At 39.4% G+C, this 23,745-nt stretch overlaps 5 protein-coding genes across 19 annotated transcripts in view; 2 read left to right on the top strand and 3 right to left on the bottom strand.

Annotated features, from left to right (window-relative positions):
* The window catches only part of LOC124175732 (transcriptional regulator ERG homolog), a 46,976-nt gene extending 38,992 nt beyond the window's left edge, over nucleotides 1-7,984 (top strand). For 7 of the 10 annotated variants that reach the window (XM_046556188.1, XM_046556187.1, XM_046556186.1 and 4 more), the window contains 3 exons: nucleotides 2,421-2,480; nucleotides 3,786-4,089; nucleotides 4,982-7,984. In XM_046556188.1, the coding sequence (XP_046412144.1) occupies nucleotides 2,421-2,480; nucleotides 3,786-4,089; nucleotides 4,982-5,315 (698 nt within the window). In that variant the 3' untranslated portion in view covers nucleotides 5,316-7,984. The remainder of the gene's footprint in view (nucleotides 1-2,420; nucleotides 2,481-3,785; nucleotides 4,090-4,981) is intronic. The other 3 variants (XM_046556184.1, XM_046556190.1, XM_046556191.1) reach the window with 3 other exon arrangements.
* Nucleotides 7,985-11,678: 3,694 nt separating this feature from the next.
* On the bottom strand, nucleotides 11,679-13,717 carry LOC124176576 (telomere length and silencing protein 1 homolog). 2 transcript variants are annotated; one of them, XM_046558041.1, is made up of 6 exons: nucleotides 13,394-13,717; nucleotides 13,136-13,241; nucleotides 12,906-13,054; nucleotides 12,604-12,822; nucleotides 12,389-12,522; nucleotides 11,679-12,142 (listed from the first exon to the last, which is right to left on the bottom strand). In XM_046558041.1, the coding sequence occupies exons 1-6, from the start codon at nucleotides 13,423-13,425 to the stop codon at nucleotides 11,976-11,978; spliced, it is 807 nt and encodes a 268-aa protein (XP_046413997.1). In that variant the 5' UTR covers nucleotides 13,426-13,717; the 3' UTR covers nucleotides 11,679-11,975. The 2 variants fall into 2 exon arrangements, with proteins under 2 accessions (XP_046413997.1, XP_046413996.1); XM_046558040.1 differs by having other exon boundaries at nucleotides 11,680-12,142; nucleotides 13,389-13,717.
* Nucleotides 13,718-17,305: 3,588 nt separating this feature from the next.
* On the top strand, nucleotides 17,306-21,579 carry LOC124176578 (YEATS domain-containing protein 4). 4 transcript variants are annotated; one of them, XM_046558047.1, is made up of 5 exons: nucleotides 17,306-17,501; nucleotides 17,851-18,128; nucleotides 18,284-18,565; nucleotides 18,802-18,880; nucleotides 18,988-21,579. In XM_046558047.1, the coding sequence occupies exons 2-5, from the start codon at nucleotides 18,081-18,083 to the stop codon at nucleotides 19,158-19,160; spliced, it is 582 nt and encodes a 193-aa protein (XP_046414003.1). In that variant the 5' UTR covers nucleotides 17,306-17,501; nucleotides 17,851-18,080; the 3' UTR covers nucleotides 19,161-21,579. The 4 variants fall into 4 exon arrangements, with proteins under 4 accessions (XP_046414003.1, XP_046414001.1, XP_046413999.1 ...); XM_046558045.1 differs by having other exon boundaries at nucleotides 17,311-17,455; nucleotides 18,019-18,128; nucleotides 18,700-18,880; XM_046558043.1 differs by having other exon boundaries at nucleotides 17,311-17,501; nucleotides 18,700-18,880.
* On the bottom strand, nucleotides 19,508-20,616 carry LOC124176894 (testis-specific serine/threonine-protein kinase 1-like). Its single transcript, XM_046558730.1, has 4 exons — nucleotides 20,476-20,616; nucleotides 19,983-20,385; nucleotides 19,637-19,909; nucleotides 19,508-19,548 (listed from the first exon to the last, which is right to left on the bottom strand). The coding sequence occupies exons 1-4, from the start codon at nucleotides 20,614-20,616 to the stop codon at nucleotides 19,508-19,510; spliced, it is 858 nt and encodes a 285-aa protein (XP_046414686.1).
* On the bottom strand, nucleotides 20,734-23,567 carry LOC124176577. 2 transcript variants are annotated; one of them, XR_006869414.1, is made up of 3 exons: nucleotides 23,153-23,567; nucleotides 22,367-23,067; nucleotides 20,734-21,400 (listed from the first exon to the last, which is right to left on the bottom strand). XR_006869414.1 is itself a non-coding variant. In XM_046558042.1 (2 exons), the coding sequence occupies exons 1-2, from the start codon at nucleotides 23,234-23,236 to the stop codon at nucleotides 22,450-22,452; spliced, it is 702 nt and encodes a 233-aa protein (XP_046413998.1). In that variant the 5' UTR covers nucleotides 23,237-23,567; the 3' UTR covers nucleotides 20,734-22,449. The 2 variants fall into 2 exon arrangements, 1 of the variants encoding a protein (XP_046413998.1); XM_046558042.1 differs by having other exon boundaries at nucleotides 20,734-23,067.
* Nucleotides 23,568-23,745: the final 178 nt, after the last annotated feature.

Raw genomic sequence — 23,745 nt, 5'->3', positions numbered from 1 at the left:
CCGAACGACAATGGGAATGTCACGGGAGCTCGGGGTGTCCAGGAGTCGGTGGTGCCCTTGGAATGGGGTTCGAGGAAGCCCCGCGGCTGCCCTGATTGCGGCAGACCCCCTAGGCGCCGCTCGACCTCGAGGAAGACGACGGCGTTCCACCCGACCCCCGAATTCCCAATCACGCCCGAAATCAAATTGTTTAACATAGCGGACACCAACTGCTACTTAACCGTGACATCTGCCCGTTTCAATCCCCTCGAATAGAAATAGCGCGATTGTTTTTACGTTCGGCGTGTTATTTTCTATTCAATATATATATACATACTCAGCGCGCTGCTGTACGGAGAGAAAATAACGTTAGGTTATAGGTACAGTACTGATAATTACCGCCCGTGTACCTATGTAGAAGCAATTTCTTGTTCGATATTCTTGTTACGATCTTCTTCCGGAGTTTCTTTTTGTCCTCCAATTCCAGCCGGTAATGCAAATCATCGTCCGGCACATCAACCTCCCCGAATCGAAATGTATTGCCTGCATTTAACCCTACCAAGGTTCATGTCAAGCTACTTTGAAGGTAACTGCACCTAGAAATCCTACGTTGACCCTCTAAGTGCTAAAAATTTAAGAATAAATCCTACACCGAACCTTCTATTCCGAAAATTAAAGTACCAAATCCTACTTTCACGCTCTCAGTAGACGATTCAACCTATTTTGACGCTATTCGATCTACAGCTCTTTCATTGGACCTGTAACTCCTCCTCTATGGATATATTATTACAGTGAAATTCTAGTGCTCACAAAAAAAAACTTCTGTAGGGTTAAAGGACGTTCTAAGCAGACTCTATTTTTAGTCTTAACTCGGTAAATCGGTGAATTTTGGAGATTTTTAGCGTCAAAGTGGGGTCTGATACCGCATTGAAATAGAAGCTACTTTCCTATCTTTAAGTCCTACGTAGGAGCTCTTTTAAGGTAGGCGCAAAATTTCGTCGTCAGAAAACCGCCCGTTTCCCCCCTTTTGAATCATGCCACTTCCTCGACGTTGAGACCAAGGTCTGATCATTCGACCGTAGCGCAATCATCCGTAATTAAATTTAGCTCGTTTTCTCGTACGTGGCCAGCGGCTTACGGCAGAGTTGATTTGGTCCGACCCCGATGACTCGGCTTGACTTGAAGAGGTGCTCGGTTCCTTCGGATTCCCCAACAAAGAGAGAGAGAGAGAGATAAAGAGAGGCGGGTCGGCTTGATAAGGCAGCTGTAAGGCTGTAACTGTAGAGACTCGAGAGCAATCGGACTCCTGGTTGTATATACGTGACGTCGGAGGGTAGGAGAGAAAGAGAAAGAGAGATAGAAGCAAGGAGAAAAGCACTCAGCCGGTGTTTGCCTACACGGAAATCCTCTCCGGCAAATTCTGCCGCTCGAGTGGGTCATCTCTTCATCTTGGTCCTCACCGTTTACCTTAAATCCCCCGGCTTTTCTGATTATTCCCAGTTCCTCAGGTGCTTTTAACCCTGAAAAATATCGTCGTTACCTGAAATTTACGCGAGGCACGTTTCGATGAGTACTGATCACTGTTTCGGTGACAACACTTCGAAATCGTAAGTATCAAGATGATATTCTCAGAGTCTGGTGAAGAAAATCGAGTACATTATGGTTATGCATTTTGAATTCCGTTACCTGTGTTGAGTGCGGCTATTTTATACCAGTAACATTCCATCTCAAAGTTGTTCGCATAACGTGATCACTGGGATATATCAGCCTGCGCGTATCGCCGGAAGGTACAGTTTAAACTAAATCTCGACCAAGGGTGTTGACCAAAGTTATCTCGACTGTTTCGCTCTGTCGCTTCGGTACACATACTCTAGAAACCATGCAGGCTATGTATGAGGCTACGGACTCAGCTGCTGTCAACGGATACTTACGACCGATTGCACCCAAACAAAATACATTCTTCCGACCCAATACCGCTCCAGAATTCACCTCAAAAACCCTCGTGTACTCTCTCTCCGAAGGGAACGCGACACGCTACTAGTCCCAGAATAATTCCCCCGTCGCAGATTGATCGCACTCGTTTTGTACGTGGAAATTCATTTCGCGGATTCATTCCTCTCATACATAATAAAACTGTATACATACGTATAATCGACATTAAATTCGAGCACACGGACATTTGTGAAACTCATAGTTTGCATGGGCTTGACGTGCATGTAATTGCCTCTTATCCTGCACCTGTAATTTTCGCTGCTCCGTGTAATTTTTTCACCGTTCATTCACGATTCATTCAAGCCGTGAAAAATTGACCGCGGTCCGTTAATGTTTCGGTTCGGCATGTATTATTCGCGATGGCGGATGACGATAATCCCGAGTTGTCGAAAGAAGTCGAAAAGAGCCTTGTCAATGTTCTCAACGCAAGTTTTTTTCTCTCCTTTCAGGATACGGCAGTAGTCTTTCAAAGTCTGCGCTCGACACGCATTCGCACCTCAGACAACCCGGTGAGTACACTCAAGTAGTAAGCCTGCATACACAGATTCGCATATTTCACCCAACATCCAGGGTTAGCATGAAGGGGGTGGGTAATAGCCACAAATCACAGCGGTGAAAGCAAAGTGAGGTAATAAAATTCCGTTACACAAAGATGGTCTCCTCCCGCGAAAAACGCCTCCGAATACGAAGCTCACTCGCACACGAATTCTTCGACATTAGACACGCGCAAGGGCGGGTATTGGAATCGATATATTTCACGGCTATTGCTTGTGTAAATGTGCAGCAGTCGGGCGGTAGTCGCAACTCCGAGCTCCCCGGTGCTCGAGACGATCATCCTGCAGGCCTTGTCCCTCCTCGTATCCAGCAGATAAATGGGAATGCCGCCCCTCGATCCCCGCCACCACCCCCCCGTCCATTATTAACTTGTAAGTGAATTACCGTTCGATCAAAAGGCGATCAAAAGGCGATCACTGCTCGCATTCACGGGGAACGTCGACCCGACTAGCTCGCCGTTATACGGCTAGCCGACCCTCGGCTTAATCCGTCCTTGCATCATGGACTGCAGTTTACAACAATCTCTCTAAAAACTTGCAACAGTCAATAGTTAAACACAATGGACAAACTGGTTGTGCATAGGAACTTATTTCTCGTCTCGCAGTGTTGCCGACTTGATGATTTTTTCCCTAGGTTTGGTGGTTTTGCAGGGTTTTTGGTGGAAAGATCCTACCGCCCAGCGGTTGGCGGGAAATCTGGTGATTTTAGGATGACAAGTACTTTAGTGCGTGAATATTGTGCATGGATCAGACTGAAAAATTGGTCTCTGTTGCTCGTGCTTGACTTGGAATTATGTTTTTTACTTTCTCGTTTTGGGGAGCGCGCGAGTTAACCTCCAACGTGGTACAAGATATAACCCAAAGATGTTTTCCTCGTCGTCTTTCCAATTGAAATTATTACGAGCCAAATGAAGTCCATTCTATTGTAGGGCTGCTATTATATCCTTTGTGTAGACTGTAGGGTGCTCGTCGAGCTCGTCGAGCCACTGCACCGCGCGCTGATGACGCATTGTAAAGCTTTTAAGGGCGATAGCCACCAACGGTGGCTCTGCGGAACTCTCTAGCTCCGAGGGGATTTCGCTCGGGTTTCGCGTGCCACGGAAATGTAAGAAATATGTCGCCGTTACGCCGAGAGAAACTTTGAATCCTAATCCGACTGAAATTCCCTAGACTCGTCGTTACAGGTTGATCGGTATAGGGAATTTTTCAAATAATCGAACTGTTTCTTACTTTCAAGCCAAACTTATAACGGGGTTGCAGTTTCTTTATTTTTTGCGTTTCCAGGAGTTTTTCTCACGGTCGACACTATGTCGGTATCGGTTCCAGATCCGTACCAAATGTTCGGAGCGACCAGCAGTCGTTTGGCGAGTTCGGGCTCGGGGCAAATTCAGCTGTGGCAATTTCTGCTCGAGCTATTGTCCGACTCGAGTAATGCTGCCTGCATCACGTGGGAGGGTACCAACGGTGAATTCAAACTGACAGATCCGGACGAGGTTGCCAGGCGGTGGGGCGAACGGAAGTCGAAGCCAAACATGAACTACGACAAGCTTTCGAGAGCGCTCAGGTGAGTGACGATCAACCGATTGAGTCTATATCAGTAACAGTGCATGCGAATCAGACGTATCGTCGTTGAAGATTTTTGTATTCGATGTCGTTGCATAAGAAAGTGAATTGAGGAGAACGGTCTAGGCCTAATTTTCATTCGTCGTTGCTTCAGAATTATTAGGCACTTCAGTAATCGATAAATGCGCAGATCGATTGAGTTGACAAGAAATTGAATGGGTCGAATCGAAGAGTGCAGTGAAAGTTTTGATTACCTCAGAGGATTACGCGAGTCTCCCTCGGTCGAAAAAAATTATAGGTTTGATTGTTTCGAGTCGTGAAATATTATATTGTGTAACAAGGAGGCAAACGCGGGCGTTTCGGGCCGAACGTAAGTTTGAAATATGAGTCGTAGGTGAGCCGAAGATGAATATTGAAAATACGCGAGGCGAAAAGACCGTTGCCTCCTTCTTGCACACGATTCTGCATACGAAAAGAGTACGCCACGCGTTTTTTCACGAAGCACGAAATTGAGGTTAGGATCGCGCACTGTCAGATTCGTTCGCGACAGCGCATGCGTACGGTATGGAAAAGACCATTTTTAACTCGTAGGACTGAAAAGTGGTATTTTCCGTACTCCGGGCATGCGCATTCGCAGACTCACTTTACCGCCATAGAAACAAATACCTTGTATACCGCAAACAGGAATGAAGAACCGCGTAAAACATGCTCGCGTCGTATAAAACGTTTGTTTTTCATTATTAACGCGGTACCTGCAACTCCTCTCACACCGAACAAAAAATCACTACAGCCTTAAGTATCCTCGAAGCGATTCGCCGAGTTATTGATACAATATAGGTACATACTCGAGTTGAAATTGACTTATGAATACCACCGTCGTTTAATGATTCCAGGTACTACTACGACAAGAACATAATGACGAAAGTTCACGGCAAGAGGTACGCCTACAAATTTGACTTCCAAGGTTTGGCGGCGGCGACGCAACCGGCGGCGGCTGATCCCGCGGCGTACAAGTACCAGAGCGAACTCTTCATGTCGGGTTACGGTCACGCAAAATTGAACCTGATGCCACCGCCGGCGGCCTCGGTCTCCGTATCGGTTCCCGGGGGCCTCTTCCAGTCGGCCTCGAGCTACTGGTCGAGCCCCGGGGCGAACCTCTACGCCGGCCACCACACGGCGAGCGGCCACGTACCTCCGCACCTTGGTACTTACCCCCATTACACATGACCCACCGCCGAGCATTGGGGCGCTCTTGGAGCCCCGCGCTGATTGTGAGTCGAGCCCTTGATGGCGCCGCGCCACGTGCCGCAGTGTCCTACCCTGTGCTGTGCCATACCGTGCCATTGCCGTGATAACTCATAACCGCCGGTCGAACCTGCACCCTTTCCACCCTTAGACCCTTACACCCCCGCCCCATCCCCTCTCCTCACCGCGCTGCTCGTTTTTTCGTGCAGAAAATTTCCCCGCCCATCCAACAACCACCGAAAAAGATCCTCGAGCAGGATCTTGTGCTATGTATAACTGTTATACGTATAGTATTACATATAGTATTATAGCTATATGTATAACGTGCAGACCAAATTCGTGCGATCGTATGTGCACGCTGTATGATAACACCAGAGACTTCGGCTTCTACACGCGATTCACTCGCGGCTATAAGGACGATACAAAGACTCGTTATATTTTACTGCGCTGTATTCCTGTACGTACGCGTGTAATGCGTTACCAGTGAGAAATTACCGACGCAACGTCTTGTAAATACACAAAAAAATCTCTCCACCGGGATCCGACGGACGTCGTCGACCGTCGCCCCGCGGGCATCGCTAGTCTTAAGTTATTATAAATATATTGTGTGTATTATAAAGTCTCTTTATTTATTTCCGTTGATCGTTTGTATACCTGAAAGGGTGAACCGTCGTTTGGTGTTCTCGAATCCGGGGGCTGGTCGGTTGTTCGTAAACGGCCTGTACCGTGCACTCTAATTCCGCGGTTCGAAAATTTCGAAGCAATAATGTACGATTGAACAATTATACAGAGTCAACTTGTTGTTTTAACGAAACTTCCAAACGAATCAGATCTCTGCTCCGTCTAATTTTTCACCTTTTACACGATACGTGTATTATTTCTGTTCAAAAATCGTGTACATTTTTTTTTTATGCAGCCCGCCTGTAACTTGAACAAGGTCAGAAGCATGAAGCTTGGACCTGTGAGAACCAATATTATAAAAACAGTATAGAAAATATCAAGCGACGTGTTTACTTCAGAATGATAAGGAAGGAGAAAAAAAGAGAACGAAGAAAAGAAGGAAGATGATTAAAACATACCTCTGTCAAAAGAAAACCAAAAAAACAACCAAAAAAAAAAAATCGTTAATTCTAAGTCGTATATTGTACCATATTACTACCATAAGTATAAAGTGCGTAAGCATTAGCGTAATAATTAGATACTAAAAACAAAAACAAAATAAATATATATATATATGTATATATATATATGTGTGTGTGAGTCATTTCACGTCAAATCACTCACTTTTAGAGCAAAATTTACATCGATGTTTCCAAATTTCACAAAATTTTGTGAATATGTTATTTTTTTCACGGGACAATTTCCCTAAATTTTATGTAACTTTACTATCAGTATTTTCGACCCCGTGTAATTTCGAAAATACTTATACTAAACTTCGAAAAAATTAGAGAAATTCTCTCGAATCGGAGGCGATATATTCACATAGTTTTATAAAATTTGAATACCCGACCGTTTCGAGAGTGTGCGGTTTGACGTCAAATGACTCATATATAAATATTTTAACGCGTTCGGGGAATTTCTCGGGCTGGATTTTTTAGACTCACGTACCAGATGTATTAATTGAAAAATTTATACTCGTACTGCGGAAATGTTCGACTTCCGATCCGGGAAATTCCCGTGCGACACCAATGTAGATAGGGTGTTTTCATGTGTAGTGTATTTAAATATAAATTCTATACAATAATAGTAATAATTATTATTATTATAAGCGCGTAGCGATCCTAGTCGAGTGCGTGAGAATTTACGCTGCAAGAACGGTGAAAATAATTAATAAAAACGAGTATAAAAGTTGTGCGTGAGTAAGATATATAGATACATATAAATACAGGTATGTATATATACACGAGAGTGTGTATGTGTGTGTGTGTGTGGATGATATACGTACGAGTGCGAGTCAGCGATTGCCCGTGGCGTTCGAAATTATAAATAGGATGAAATAATATTATACTTATTATTACTATTATCACTGTATTATTGATACGAGTATTATTTTCATTCTTAAAAATGTGTTAGTTACTATTATTACCATTACAGTGTATACTATATACCTACATGTAAGATTACGAATCAAACCGCAATAATTATATTAGACGGAGACCGTGAAATTACGACGAGAAAAGAATCTATAATGCAGTTGTATAATATACATGTTCGTTTCGTTCTTGTTATTGTCTATTTTTCTCGACACTTCTGTCATTATTCTCAATTGTTTCTTTTCCTTTTCCTTTTTATTTTATTTCCTTTTTTTATTTTATTTTTTTTTTGTACGCCGGATGTCTGAGTTTTAAGCGTAGGATACGATACGTTAGGTAGATACGCAGCCCTCCCGAATAACCGTAATCACCGATCGAATGAATTTTCAACTGTTTATTATTTATTTATATTTTTCATATTTTCATCAGAAAATGCGGGGAATTTCTAACGTCAGATTTCACGACGACGACGATGATGATGATAAGTGTAACTTGTGAAACGAATACGTGGTCGGGTGGGCTTGCCGTTGTTGTTCTTGTTGTCGTGCGCTTGTATTAAAGTCGCCATGTTCTAATTAAATGAGCCGATGGGGTTGTATCAGTCGTCGGCAAAATCAATGCAACCTATATCATGTCTTCTATCGCGTACCTGTCGTAATATTGTGCTGTATAAAATTCTGCGCCTTGGTACGTATGTCTATTAACGTAAAACTCGACTATTTTTTATAGTCGTTCAAAGCTTCTATCCAATGTTCTTTGTTCCAGTTACCGCTGCGTCATTTATAACCATCCACTCTGCACATTACGTGCAGCGATACCTTCGAAGAAATCATAATTTTTCGGTTCAAAAATTTGTTCCCGAAAAACCATCATTATCTGCTCGTGTGACCTGTGATTGTTTTTCACAGAAATCTTTGAAAAATATATTATTGCCACGGTTTGTTTCAGTATTGTGAAATTTTTATACTTCTATCATTGTTTGCCGCGTACTTACGAAAGAAAAAAATTGCTGGACCAACAATTATGAACTATGAGGGTAGGATTGAATTTCAATTTGCTGGGAATAAAATATTCTTTCAACGTACATACGTGATTAGTATGCTCCTTATTGAGGGTGGTGAGGAATTTTTTACAGTCCGCCTTCCAAATCAGTTTTAAATAGTTGAAAAACAATTCCAAAATTTTTTCACATTTTTGTCTTAACTCTAACCCGTGCCCCATAATATGGAAGATTTCCTCATTTAAAATACACTTGTTTCAAGCACGTTCTTAGTATATATTTTATTGTAAGAGTAATAAAGTTAAAAAAATCTGTAACTGCGAGGTTTTAGTGGGCATTAGTGCTACTATGTGAGAAAAAATTCACATCATCGTACCAGGTAATCTAGACAAATTGCACTTCCTCTTAATGGTAGAAAATCAGATTTCGAAGGTGTGCAATTCGTCGAGATTGCATAGTAATGGCCACTAAAACCTCGGAGTTACAAATTTTTTTAAACATTATTATTTTTACAATAAAATGTACGCCAAGTATGTGTCCGAAACAGGTGAATTTTAAATGCGGAAATCCACCCTCTTACAGGAGCACGGGTTAGAGTTGAGATGAAAATGTGAAAAAATTTGGAAATCGTTTTTGAATTATTTAAAATTGATTTCGAGAGTGACCTCAAAAAAAATCGTCCACACCCTGAATAAGGACCACCCTAATGCGTGAATTAAAAAAACGATTAATTGAATCGGTATTTCAAGACAAAAGTTCAGTTATCAACACCTTTGACCTTATTAAACAAAGATTTACGCAAACTCATTTGAAAGGATTAATCAAAATAATGATTTACAGTAAAAACTTCCAACATCCGATTAACATATACTTATAGATGAATTCTTCAGCCGTCAAGTTTGTTCGATAAATTTTCTACATCAACTTGGCGTATCGAATGGCTAGTGCAAAAATTGTAAAAATCGGAAATTACTCCGTCTGCATTCTCCCGTAAAAAACAACGATAAGGTATCGCGGCATCGACTGCATCATCGTCAGTGACGCAAGTTTGCAGACGAGTACATGAACCGTATGCGTGTAAATTGTCCTCCTACCTGGCCACACACTCGCATGCACATTATGTATACCCAGGGAATATTTATGCCTAGGTATTATACACAAGGTGGCCACGACCCTCGTCGAGAAAAGGATTCCCATTACATGCTGTACCCGGTGACGGTGCGGGGGGAAGACATAGCGAAAGAGGCGCGCAAGCGGGGTTAAATGAGGGTTGCCATGGGAAACGCGACGGTGTGGGACGTGCACCCGGAGGACGGAGGGCTGGGGGCGGGACCAACAGGAAACCTTCGGCCGGGAAATTCGCGGCGTCGCCGAAACTCCGGCGGAGGCGGCGGAGGTGCCTCAACGGCGGCTAATCGATTCCGCTACCAATCAGAGCCTCGCTGCTGGTGCTGCTCCGCGTTCCCTCTGCCTCCATTCCATTTCCCCTGATTTCACAACCCCCGGCTCGTCCTCTCATCCTCTGTCTCCGTCAGCGTATCCATACCGCGTCTATACCTGTTTCTGCGTTGCTTTATTTTCATCCTTTTCTTTTCTCTTCCATTTTTTTCATACGCCTCGCTTTCTGTTCTTCTGTAACCCTTCGCTTCCCTCCTCGCTATGTTATACATGTGTGTGTATATATATATATATATAGTAAATTCGTTTTTCCAGCAAGCAACAACGCGTAGGCGAGGCCTCAACCCCCTTATCCCATCCCTCTTATAATACCTTTGTACGCAAAAAAATTAGGCCTGGTATATCACTACATTTCGTGGAAACCATGCGCCGGCTGAAATTTCACGACTGCGTAAATGTATCGCATCTTTTTTCTTTTATTCTTTTTCAACCTTTTCTTTTATTACTTGTCTTTTTCTTACGCTTTTTCAAACGTAATATCGATCCCTTGTACCAAGTTCCTTCGGTCTGTAATGGTAGACCGTATATGGACGCTCTGATGAAGACTATGCTATTTGAATGTTTAAAGTATAGGATAGGTGTTTACTTTTTGTGTAGGATATACATCTTTAATTTTTTTTCTTTAACATCCTATATATTTGGTTGGACATTATAGAAACAAAATAATTTTCTAATTCCAAACTCAGTCTAATCTCTAGGCGAACATATCGAAATGTAACCTGACAGGCGACAGTAAGTAGTAAACTCAGAGTATGGTCAGACGGATAGAAGAATACACGATATGGACATAGGCAAATAGATAGGAAAGAATTTTAAGCCTGCATTTACCGATATCAATGTTTAAAATACATAAAGAATGAACCGCTGCGTGAGCTACGTCATTATCAATCTTTCACACGTTACAACTTTGTTGAAATGATAATTTTTTAGGTCTTATCTTCATCGACGGTAAAATCCTGCAACGCGGTCGGTACTTTTGTGTCAGGACTTAAAAGACTTGTCAGATTTAAAAATATATTTACTATAATAATTACCTGTTGTATACTCATTTTGATGATTAATTGTTAGTTCTGCTACGTTAACAACGCAATTTTTCATAATCCTATGTACAAATTTTCATAAATAACGTTTTTGCGTTTAACTCATTTATTCAAAGTTCAATATGTACCTCAGCAGAAACTCCTGTTCCAGTTTAGAAAATGTTTTCTCTTAAAAAAATGGTTCGGAATCGACGTAGCGTGGGTACATAAATAATATGCACAATATGCACAAATTAGTTTAATTTTCTTTCTCGTTCAGTGTTCCAATCGTAATTCTGCTCATTGCAAAACCGTTTATTAGTAAAAATACCGGTCATCCTTTTGCTCCTCTTTTACGTTCACCACTATCTACTACGACGTTATCTTGCCGTACGATACGAACTAGCGATTTAGCGATGATAACTGAGCTAAAAATTAATCGAGTCAAAAAAATAATCAAACATGACTCGATTAAATCGGTAAAAATGAATCGATTAATCGATTAATTCGTATTTTTTTGAAATGGTGCATTTGAAAACAACGTTTCGTGAATTTCAGTACGTAGTCTGAATGGTGGAAAAGTTTTTTTATAATTTAAAGTTTCATTCAAAATACTTGCAATTACAAGCAAAAATTTTCATTTATTTTTCACTTATTATATCAAATAGGTATGTACTTAGTAAATAAGACAATGATAATGATTGATACTGTTAATCACATAAATTGATAACGTATTGCGTCGTTCATGAGGATAAACAACAAAAACCGATTTTGAAGAGAAATAATCGAGTTGGAAAAATATATTTTTTTCGATCATTATCAACTTAATCAAAAATTGATTATTTTAGTCATTCCAGGCAATTTGATCGCACAAAATGTTATTATTATTACCGATATAGTTTCACACCGATTATAAATCTCGTGCGACACAAGTGAATAATTTATTTACCATTATAAAGAATTGACGTACCGCCCACGGTTTTTTTTTTTTATGAGGTATGATTTAGATGAGTTTTCTTGAAAGGGATTAAATGCAAATTGTTGTCATAATATATATTGACAAATACATATGTATCTTTGATTCAAATTCAAATGTACAGTAAATATATTACGTCTAGTGTTTACTAAAAATTTAAAATCTACGAAACTGTTTCTTGAATCGTTCGTAATGATAATCGTCCGTTGCTTTTTCTCCATTATCTTTCCGCTTTCCTTTAGCATCGTCGTTCCGAGCTGCGAGTCTCTTTCTTTCCTCAGCGTCTCGCTTTCCCTTCTGTACTTCGGAGTCTTCAATATTGACTGTAAAAAATTAGTTTGTTTGAAAAAAAAATTATTCCTTATTGTACACCTCATTAAAAATGTATGATAGAAATCATATTCTTATACGACGATAGACGTAAAATTTCACAGGTACACGGAATATGCGTTAATTCTACTGTTCATGACTCAATTTCTTTGGAACTTGCATTCATTGCTGCTAAAATCAAATTTGCATAATTCGGCTGTTCTGTGAAAGTATATGATCTAAATTTCGAAAGTCTTTACATCGATTGTGTTGAACGAAGTTAACAGCCATGTTCGTGGGAACGAATTGAGAAGGTCCATCCTTTTTCCTGTGTCTTTCCCAGAGCAGTTTAAGTTTCGCTTCTTCGGTAGCTTCTATATTCCGTATCTTGGCTCTGAAATACATCGTTTCAGTGACATGCCAAGGTTTGCCAGAGAGAAATACTTGTAACTGTTCACAAGGCGATTGTACTTACTCTATCCCAAGGTCAACTTCTGGTATGCCAGACAGCATTTGATTCGAAAGCATTTCCTCGCTTCTATTAGTTGAACTTTGTCGCAAGTGTTCAGGTACAGCTTGTAGAGCTGCTTCTTCAGGTGAGCAATAACTACCACCGTCTCCATCACCATTGGCATCGCTTGTGCTGGGATTTTTGTTTTTACGCTTCGACAACTGTTCCTCAATGTACTTCATCCTGAATTCAGTTGAAAGTCATTTGTTGAAAATTTTTAAACATTAACTGTCAATTTTATTCGAAAGATGTCTAGCTTGACGCACATTTCTTCATCTTCGTCTCGTTTGTTTGTTTCGGCACTAAACTGTGTTCCGATTCCAGTATCATATGCATCGTCAGGCTGTTTAAGCTTCGTATTTTTCAGTGCTGCCATATTCACCATTCCTCCATTTTTAACGTTGAAAGGATCAGACTGAAGTATCAATTAGAGTTCAAAAAATGTATGCATTGTGATGTCTGACTTATTCATTGAAATCAACCGAAATCAACTTACCGTCGAATCTGCGGTCACTTTTTCACCAAGCGCTAGTCCAGCAATATTAACACCATGGGGTCGTTGACGGAGTTTCTGGATAGTTTTCATCTCATCTAATCGACCTCTGTAATTTTTAAAGCCTAGTATTAACATCGTTATGCAATTTCTTGCATTTGAACAAACAACAGAACGTTGTTACTAAATAGCTTCGACATTGATTTTATATGTCCTCCTTAACACCCGCATCAAAAATATAAGAACGAATTCGTACCTTACCGTCTCTCTTTCACCGTCAGAATCATCATCATCAGAAGATCCAGCTCGTTTCCTTAACGATTTAACTTTTTTCTTCTTAAATTGTATCTTGCTCGTAGACTCCTCGGTGCCTGACATTGTTTACCCCGTCTTTTTTCCTCAAACCAAACCAATGATCGTAATAGTTTGTAGCTTGTTGTTTTCGGGAATGAATTTGCTCAATGCAATCTGTAATTGATGTATTATTGTCTCTTCATCAGCATTTTCAACACAACAACATAACCATGCACCAATGTGTCAATTTAGTGTTTCGTATTTTTGTGAGAATGACTTGTCCCTCTAGTAGTAGCGCACGTCACTGCAAAGTAGGTTCACGAAACTAATTTTTCAACGGCAAAAGCATGTCGGTAATCCATCCACGCTTATCGTGACGGACAGCAGTAGATAATGCAGAGCGCACTAACAATTGCTGCTATAAAAGAAATACGCCTATCGGAACGGCAATTCTGTTTAATTGCAGGCCGCGTTCTAAGAAGACTAGAGACCCTAATACTTGGGTAATGTGGTACTGCGTAATCAAATGATTCAAAATAATTCTAGTCTCCCTCTGTCCCTTGACACCACCTTGAATCCCCTGAACCTCGATTCCACCGTTTTTGGTGTAATCTTTGTCTTAAGCCCGCTGCACACGGGGCTTGTTTTGCTGATAGATCGCATGCGGGGTACTAGGATGGCTGCTCTGCTGGGAGCGCTGCTAGAAAGTGGCGCCTCTGATGGCTCTGAAGCGTGGTCGCGTGCTGGATTTCGGTGATAGAACGTGTGCTATTTTTCGTGATGGTTTTCTTGCGCGTAGCAAAATATTATTTTTAAAAACCTGATAAAAAAACGACGAACGAGAAATTTTTATTTTCCACGTGTTCCTTTTCAAAATTCAAAAGTCGAAAAAAACACCCTATCGTGCCTTTATCTCCGTAGAAAAGCAAAAAAAACTTTTAAGCAGCCTGAAGGGAATGATAAATGAGAAATTTCCATTTTTCATGTGTTCCTTAAATTTTCAATTTTCAAAAATCGACAAACAAACCAGAAAAAAATGATGAACGAAGGAAATTTTTGTTTTCCACGTTTTTCTTAAATTTTCAAAATTCAAAAATCGAAAAAAAACAATCATGACAATTTCTTCGATGTAAAATCTTGTTCGATCGAGGGGGAATAAATTCTGGTTAGAAAGTGACAGAAAAAGAGTACACCAACCTGTTTTGACATCACCGACAACCAAAAAATCTTGATTTTCATTTTCTTTTATAAAAATTCCATTTCATAAGTCTCCTGTTTGTTTTTTCATTTCGTTATTTATGTTTAATATTTCACGTCATTCTTTATGTATAATTGTAAGCATTAAAAATTACTCCAATTGCTAAAATTAAGGTCAATGTGAAGCGGCAAGATCGATGAAGGAACAAAAATTAACTACAGTTCACAGTTCTCAGGAACTATGGATTTTTCTCGGTCGAACTTTTCTCTCTGACACCAGCTTCGATAATCGTTGAGAAAAAGTCGTAAAAAAATATAATCGTTCCCTTCGTCGCTTGCACTTTGAACGACACTCTGGCCATTCACACTCTCCGGAATTTCTCGAAATTTCCCAGAAGTCCTCGGCGAATATCCAAAAACTCGAGAATCTGTGTAATTTTGGAGGGATTCTTTCTTCAATTGTCGATGCTGCTTAGTCAAAGAGATCTTTTCAAAAGTCTTTCGTACACAAACAAAATTCGAATACTATAAAACCAGTAATGGCATTCATTTATTTCTGTATGAACATTGTACAAATACTGTCAAATACAAATACAAGCCACGGCCGCAGTGCTAGTAAATAAATTAATAAATGAATAAATACTATGAACTTGCTCGTAGAGCAACGACTAATAGTTACCTCGTTCAATAGCCGTATATTGAAATGGCACTATGCCTGTAGTATTAAAGTATTCACAAAATTTATCTCGTATCTCTAGAACTTCATTACTGCTTCAGTTATTTCTCAGATATAGGGAGGCATTCTGCCCTTCGGATAATTGTACTGCATTACAATTACTATCAACTCGGGTTGAGATTCTGTAATTATGCGGTACGTACCATTGACTGGAATCATTGTTAGATTTATTGATTAAATAATTATGTAAAAGCACACACGCGTAAGTTATTTTCTCTACTTTTTGAACGGAGAGAGATATCGTAGAAAGTAAAACGCGCCATCTGTTTGCCAGTATGCCAAAAGCGTTTTCAACAGTTCTGCGAGCACGGCTCAATCTGTAGTTGAATATTCTTTTGTCAAGCGTCAAGTTTCTATCCGGATACGGCTTTAACAAATTAGGTTTCAAGGCAAATGCGTCGTTACCGACAATCACGTACGGTAATTTGTAACAAAAGCCTGGAATTTCACATGGAGCAGGTAAGTTCAACGTTCCATCGTTGATCTTAGTCCATAATGGGCTCTCACGCAAAACAGCAGAATCGTGCATACGTCCATTTCTTCCGACGTCAACGAACAAAAATCTGTATTCAGCATCGACAAGACCCAGAAGCACAATGCTGTCTTTTCCCTTATAATTACGGTAAATCGATCCGTCACTTCGAGGGGGACGAAAATTGATGTGTTTCCCATCCAGCGCACCGATGCAATGAGGAAAATTCCATAAAGTATCGAATTTGTGAGCGATAACCTGCCATTCCTCCAGCGATGATGGGAAATTCCATACTTTTGAGTCGAGTACTTCTACTATTGCTCTTAAAGTTTCGTCAATCACTTTTGAAATGGTGTTCGCGGCTATGCGAGTGAGGTAGCTCAAATCTTGAAAGGTATTGCCCGTTGCTAAATATCGAAGAGTCACAGTGAGTCTGTCCCTCGGTGATATAGCTTGACGCATAACGGTATCCTGTTTTTTTATGGCCGGAGTCTGAAGTGTCAACAACTCATTCCAGTCATCTTCCATCATTCAAGTATAATTGGTGAAACTGGCTGGATCTTCAGGGCTAAACAAAAATTTAGTATAAATATGCATTGAAAAGTCAAGTATAAAATTGAAAATCCAAAAAAGTAATAATAAATAAAATGAAAATCATATGGTTACATACCCGAGCTCACGAAATACCATATTTAGAACATTCTGTCCTCTATCACGCCGTAACAGCCACTCGCGACTCCACAATTTACGTTTTCGTTGTTTCAGTAGATGTCTACGTTTAAAAGCAGTTGCTACAGCTGACACGATAAATGCTTTCCTACGTCGAATTATTTCAGCCGCAATAGTTTGTTGCACTCGAGCGTCCATGGTACTGTTGAGGTTAGAAATGCTAGGACTACGTATTCGCCTATACTTTCTCTCTAGGCTCCCTGCACGCCAGCACGCCTAGCGACAAGCATCGTGTGAAGCCAACCCAACGACGGTGCCATCGTTGCACCCAGCGCCACAGCCAACTTGGAACCCAGCGGTAAAATCTAGCAAGCAACCCAGCAGCAAAACAAGCGTCGTGTGCGGGGGGCTTTACATCCGCAGTTGATACTGCCATCTCCTTCTAGCGGTCTCGGGGTGGGGATTTGTAGGATGGCACACCTGCGCCTGCCCGTCACTTGCTTTTCTCTTCCGCTCTAGCGTTTGACTTCACCACTATGGGCGGTATTAAGAGAGGAGTAGGGCGGAACAACCCATAAGAGAGAAAACTACAGCAACAATAACGATAGGCCTTCAGGGGACAAAGGAAACGGCTGGCGTGCTCAGTCTATTTCATATACCTATAAGTCTATGCTTGACAAATGTATGCAGAGATGCCACGGACGTAAGAAATATAGTATACATCCGTGAGAGATGCGCAATATCGGATTGCGCAACTATTCAATGCTTAGCAGCGCCACCAAGCGGCTGCCGTGTGAATTGGCCCATTGGGTAGAAGTTCGGTGAACCAGTTATTTGTCTTTAGTCTTCTTGCTGCGTTCTGCGTATTCGCACGGTCCGAAGTTCGGAATTGTCCACGGTGTAAAAATAAGAGGTGGTCCGACTGGCCCTCGGTCGCTGTGATTATTTTGCCGTGGTATGGTGGGAATCCGCGAGCGACCTCATGCGTCGATGCGAATGAGGTAAACAATAATGGCGGCGATTTAACCACACAGTATTTACTCTACGTAAAAAAAGCCACGTTAAATTCTAAAAATATTTTAATATAATAATAATAATATTATATACAATGCTTAATTACTTTATTATTAGCCCACACATTAATTATTGTGCATCCTTTGGATGATTGATTTAGTGTGATTACCGTTTTCTATTTATCAAGGAAGCGTACCGATGGAATTTTATTTAATCTTTGGTCTTTCGATTCATCATGCATTTCATTTTCACTAATAGATTGTCGCTATAGTCACATACATTCATCGTACAATCATTTTATTTTGTCAAATATTAATGTACCCATGTAATCTTCAGCGGCAGATTCGATGCAAACGTCACTTTCGTTAATACTGTCTGCTAGATCGCTGCCATTTTTGTTTACCTCTCCTCACCGACGCACGAGGTCCCTGGCGGATTTTTTCCGTACTGAGACATATTTTTACACCGTGGAAGTACAGAGTAAAAAATATTTCGTAAACGCAGATTTATCACTAAATAATTATCATTCGAGTTCTCAGTAATTATGATAATAACCGCCACAAATTATGGCAACAGCTAGTGAATTTGGACCGGATTCAGGTGGAAGAGTCAAGGTAGGAGCCTGGCTTCCTAACCTATATTTCATCACAGACATGACAGATCAACAACACATTGCGTGGTATACCACAGTGCAACATGCATACAAATTTGTGTCATGTTCCAAGGTCTGCGCCGTAACTTAACTACAAAATCTGCATTTTTTTTACAGGGTCTCACCATTGTGAAGCCCATCGTCTATGGAAATGTGGCTCGATATTTTGGTAAAAAGCGAGAGGAGGATGGCCACACGCATCAGTGGACTGTTTACGTTAAGCCGTACAACAACGAGGATATGTCGACATATGTGAAAAAAGTTCACTTCAAGCTACATGAAAGTTATAATAATCCAAACAGAATCGTCACCAAGCCACCTTACGAATTGACTGAGACAGGATGGGGGGAATTCGAAATCGTCATTAAGATCTACTTCCACGACCCAAACGAGAGGCCGGTATGCTTTTCATATTACCCTATGGATGGCTGACTCTTGAAGTTTTGAAAATGATGACTTCTGTATTGTTTTTGAATCACTGTTGGCCTTGTGTCTTCATTTGCAATAGTCAGTATACTTTATGTTTATTATAGGTGACTATTTATCATATATTGAAGCTATTCCAATCGACACCAGAAATACAGTTAGGGAAAAAGAGTTTAGTTTCTGAATTTTACGAAGAAATAGTCTTTCAGGATCCAACAGCTTTAATGCAGCATTTGCTAAGTTCTTCCAGACCTATGACACTGGGTGTTTGGCGCCATGATAATGATTGTGAGTAAAATTATTATAGAAATGAATTATGTTATATATTATGTATATTATACGAATTATATTGTTATGTAGAATATTTTGTAATACAACTATTATTTAATTTATAGTCGAAGCCAAAAAACAGTCAACCCTTCAAGAGATTGTGGAGGCAAAAAATAAAATCAGGGGAGAGGTAACAGAGCTTAAGGAAAAACTAACATTGGCAAAAGAAACCATCGCCAAGTTCAAGGAAGAGATTTCTAAGATATCAAAAACAAACGGAGGTTTAAGTATTAGTTGATATTAATAGTTATTTTAATTATCAGATTGAATAACAATTATTTGATAGTTGTGCCGTAACTAAACTAATTGACAAACTCTTCTGTTATTTTTAAAATCATTTCGTACTTTCTTGTATAACAACAAAAATAAAGGTATAAAATAATATCTACATAAAAGGTACCTAAAAGATTAAAAAATATATCAACGCCGCAGTAAAGTGCGATTGATTGATAGAAAATGTAACTAAATTTGTTGATTTTATAAAAGCAGCTACTTACTTGGATATCAAATTAATGGCTCTATTAACAGAATCGCGTAATACATTGTTGGAGGGGTGACGCAACCAAGTTGATCTTGCTACTTGTCTCATAGTTGCACGTCGTGTAACATCTGGTTCCAAGAGATGCCTATTCAAATAAGAAGCTAATTTAATTTAGCTATTGAGATAATTAGAACTTTAAATTAACAATAAAATGACTCACGAAATTAATTTACAGACTGTTGAGCCAGCTTGAATTTTCTCATTAAATTTAATCAGTCTGTTTGTCTGTGCTCGAATCATGCTCGGCATATGGGCATCGTCAAATGGCATTGACGCAGTCAACATAATGAACAAAATGCAACCAAGCGACCAAGAATCATACATCTTTGGATTATACATGGTTCCTTGCAAAATTTCTGGCGCGGCATAAGCCGCACTACCACAGAAAGTGTCTGATAAAATTCTGTGCCCTTTTTCGTCGCGACACCATCTGGCAAATCCGAAGTCTATAAACGCATTTAACAATTAAATGTTATAAAAAATCGACTAATACTAAGAAGAACGTTAATATCGTGTTACCAGCAATTTTCACGTGGTCCTTTGTGGTCAACAAGACATTTTCACATTTCAAATCCCTGTGAGCAATATCCAGCGAATGTAAATGTTGAACTGCGGATACTATCTGTTTGAAGAAATGTCTTGACCTAGATTCAGTCAGAGCACCTTTTGCCCGAATATAATCCAAGAGATCACCTCTCTCACAGAAGTCCATGAAAATGTAAACATAACGTGGTGTGCTCAGAACATTCAATACTGTAACTATGTTCGAATGCCTTAATCCTCGCACTACCGACAATTCTCGAGGTAGAAATTTGGTGACAAATTCATTGGATGCTTTACACTTGTCGATGATCTTGCAAGCAATCTTTTGAATGTGATTATTTCCGGCCCGTTGGTATACTGTCTTAAAAATAAAAAACTGCTAATATTTTTCGTGACTCAACAATTAATTTTTTTTTTATGTACATATGAGAGGGAACGCAGATTCTGATCTTTGTTACAACGTACATACTTTGACTTTGCAGTAGGAACCTTCTCCTATAGTTTTTCCAAATGTGTAACCCTGATCTTTTAGATGCAGGTCAATAGAATTAGAACCAACGTCTTTGAATCTGGAAGATTCTACTTGGGAACTCGATGGCCGTAAAGACATTTCGGAAAGTAACCCACTATTAGCCCTGCTCCTAATGCAGTGCAACATTATTGGGCACTGCGTACTGTTTATGAAATATAAATAATAATATCGTTGAAGTAAAATGAATATAGAGGATTTCGTTTAGAACATGTTTATTTAAAATCAGATCTCAATTATCAAATAACTTTCAATATTCGGTAGCTTATTGTTCTACCTCACCTTGTTCGGACGCTATAACATGAATGTTGTGTCCCGTGCAAGGCCAAACTACTAAAATTTTTTTTACTGAAAGGTGTCAATTGAGACAAAATCTGAGTGCTACGAGATGGTCATTCCATTAAAAGTTAGAGTAATTTCGTGTTTCTCAATAAAAGAAAGCAAAAGACTTCAACCAGAAATCATTGGAGAGAGTGCTCTTTACAAAAAATGACTCTCCATGATTAACAGTTGAATTGATTGACAGTATCGCATGATTCTAGATAGCTTCATGCATCTCAGTTTCTAATTTTTTAAAAGCATATGTGGTAAACAAGTTATAAAGAAAATTATTGATTTAAAATAACGGATAAGGATACAATTGCAAGGCCAACGAGAAGCTTCTTATAGTATATACATAAAGGAATTATATTTTATTTTGTTATAAAATTTACTGTCAATATAATAATCTCTATAAGTCTATTAGGTTTTTCTAAATTAAAAATTAAAATACTTGATATAACTTAACTCGGTATTATTATCGTATAATATTCAATTAATTACAGCTTAGGAACTGTTAAGATTCTCCATGATTTGTTGCTGTATCCTGCGGCATGATTTAAAAGAGATATATATTATATATATATTTAAATTACCCATTAATTCTCATGGTATTTTTATATGAACTTTTGAACCAGCCTTCTAAATGCGAAGTAATATCGGTGATTGATTCATGTGTCAAAAATACATTTAATAGAGAATGATGGAATATCACCAACAAATTGACAAAAAAAAAAAATTTTTTCAATTAAAAATATATGCATAATTCAACATTATGCGATGAGTAACTTTACTCATATGATTAAAAATTGATTACATTGTATTTATAACGGATTGCAACGTTCCAAACTAAATAGATTCTAAGGCAATAACAAAGACAGGATCAGTTATTTATTTTATATAAATGTGAGAGAACAATGTTATTGCCTTTCATTCGTATTCCCTGCTGTTAAGAAAGGAATTATTTCTCACATAGATTAATACAGGTAACGCAATTTCTAAGTCTAGGCTATTGGAATGGATACATTATACCCAGTATTATGTGTTTGCGTATAATGGTACGCAAGTTTAACATCAAAACTTATGTATCGAATACCGTATCGTTCATATCAGATATAAAAAATAAAACCTAATGGTGATCTGAATTATAAATTATAAAATTTATATTGTATTGCTATAAAACTTTTGTTTTACGAGTCAGAGTCGTATCGTTGATGGAAAATATCTATTAGAGATGCTTAAATAATTTGATAGTGAATTAGTGTCGCAAGAAAACAAATCAATTCCAATTTGCTAGCTAAAAATTGCTCAAATAATTATTATTAACAAAGTGGGGACAAAAGCTAAGACACCTATACTGGGAACAACATGATAGGATTGATTGATATGAATGATATGATTACAGAACATGTATCAGCAACTATTAATACAAATGTTGTCTTCAATTAAAATCTAAAAGTTACGAAAAGGTAGTCAGTGATTGCACGTAGCTAATGTAAAGTACCGTACGTACCCAGCCGTTTGCCGATATAGATGTAAAATAGAGATGACTGAGTACAGTAGCAGCAAAACGATAATTGTAAATTCAAATTGTTGTCAACCATAGTCTACGCTGAGTGCGCTGAGTCCTTTCTTCTTTATTGCTTCAGCAACTGCTCGTTCAAGAAAATCCTGCTGCTGATTATTCTCATCCCCTTTGTCTCCGACCCAGCAAGCATTTTCCTCATCCTGCTTCAAACTGCCGTATGTTTCATCGGAGGAAGCAGCAGATCCAGCCAAGGTGTCTGCTTTGTTTTGCCCAATGCTCAAAGGACACATGCATCGATCTTGTTCAATTACGCTGTCTTCCCGAACCCAATATTCGTTTACCGGATTATTGCGACGGGCGGGAGGATCTGCACTGGGTACATAATTTGCGGTCAGTTGTACCAACCCGTGATTTTGAATGGCCATTGCGACTGCTCGGTCTTCCATATCGTTGGTTCGTGTAATAAGGCGAGGATATATGTCGTTGAATGGTGGAGACATTACATAGTTTTCTAGAACACGGTTTATCGTGTTGTCTACAAAACCTTTGGCCACTTGCCTTGCCTGCCATTTCTTGAGACGTTCTCTGGCTCGTGTTTCAATCTCATTGCTTTCCTCGTCCTCGTAATTTTCTTCTCTACTTGCATTCCCTGCAACAATCTCTTCAGTTTCTATCTCTTGTTGATCCTAGGGAAAATGAATACGAATGAACGACACGTGCTTGAAAAATTGTACTTCAAATTAATTATTTTTGAGACATTTTTTTACTTACCATTTGTACACGATCTTTATCGCCAACACGCAGTCGTTTAGTGGGCCGTTCATCGGTGTCCGACTCCTCGGCGTCTGTTGCCATTATTTGTTTACATATAGCCAGATAAGAGAATGTTGAGACAATAGTGGAAGATGCAAATCAGTTTATAAGATAGCAAAACACTGGGACAAAGTAACCGAATAACATCGACCAAGCCCTAGAAAGTTGGAAGAAAAGCAAACTTTCACATACGTCGACACGTTTTTCTAACGCGCTTTATCATTCTCTCGTTGAAACGCGTTTCCTGAGTCCGCTTCGCATCACTTCGTAGAACAAACTATGTAATTGAGGGTAATTAGAAACGTACGCGGTACCGACAGATTGCTGTATTATTGATATACAAGCCGAACGAACGGAACACGGGAATTGGGAAGCCCACTACCACTTTTTGACAGTTCTAAAATGGCGAATCTGGTCATACGATTAATTTATAAATTATACAATCAGGATAACATGTTTCTGTTGTACGGTCAAGGAATTACGGTATGAAAAAAATTTATTTCATGCGTAAATACTTGGCGCAATTTATTCCAAATAGAAATCAATAATTC

Source organism: Neodiprion fabricii, chromosome 2, assembly GCF_021155785.1.
Source record: "Neodiprion fabricii isolate iyNeoFabr1 chromosome 2, iyNeoFabr1.1, whole genome shotgun sequence".
In the NCBI taxonomy this organism is placed as follows: Eukaryota; Metazoa; Arthropoda; class Insecta; order Hymenoptera; family Diprionidae; genus Neodiprion; species Neodiprion fabricii.
Note: the sequence above shows the minus strand (reverse complement) of the source record. Positions and strands in the feature narration are given on the sequence as shown.

Coding starts and splice junctions, on each gene's coding strand:
- LOC124176576 (XM_046558040.1), bottom strand. CDS start 13,510: ATGTCAGGCACCGAGGAGTCTACGAGCAAGATACAATTTAAGAAGAAA. Junction 13,242..13,388: donor GGTGAAAGAGAGACGGTAAG/GTACGAATTCGT, acceptor TAAAAATTACAG/AGGTCGATTAGATGAGATGA. Junction 12,823..12,905: donor CGAGACGAAGATGAAGAAAT/GTGCGTCAAGCT, acceptor AACTGAATTCAG/GATGAAGTACATTGAGGAAC.
- LOC124176578 (XM_046558045.1), top strand. CDS start 18,081: ATGGCAACAGCTAGTGAATTTGGACCGGATTCAGGTGGAAGAGTCAAG. Junction 18,129..18,283: donor ATTCAGGTGGAAGAGTCAAG/GTAGGAGCCTGG, acceptor TTTTTTTTACAG/GGTCTCACCATTGTGAAGCC. Junction 18,566..18,699: donor ACGACCCAAACGAGAGGCCG/GTATGCTTTTCA, acceptor TGTTTATTATAG/GTGACTATTTATCATATATT.
- LOC124176894 (XM_046558730.1), bottom strand. CDS start 20,616: ATGTCTTTACGGCCATCGAGTTCCCAAGTAGAATCTTCCAGATTCAAA. Junction 19,910..19,982: donor GGACCACGTGAAAATTGCTG/GTAACACGATAT, acceptor ATGCGTTTATAG/ACTTCGGATTTGCCAGATGG. Junction 19,549..19,636: donor TCAAGCTGGCTCAACAGTCT/GTAAATTAATTT, acceptor TTATTTGAATAG/GCATCTCTTGGAACCAGATG.
- LOC124176577 (XM_046558042.1), bottom strand. CDS start 23,236: ATGGCAACAGACGCCGAGGAGTCGGACACCGATGAACGGCCCACTAAA. Junction 23,068..23,152: donor ATAAAGATCGTGTACAAATG/GTAAGTAAAAAA, acceptor CATTTTCCCTAG/GATCAACAAGAGATAGAAAC.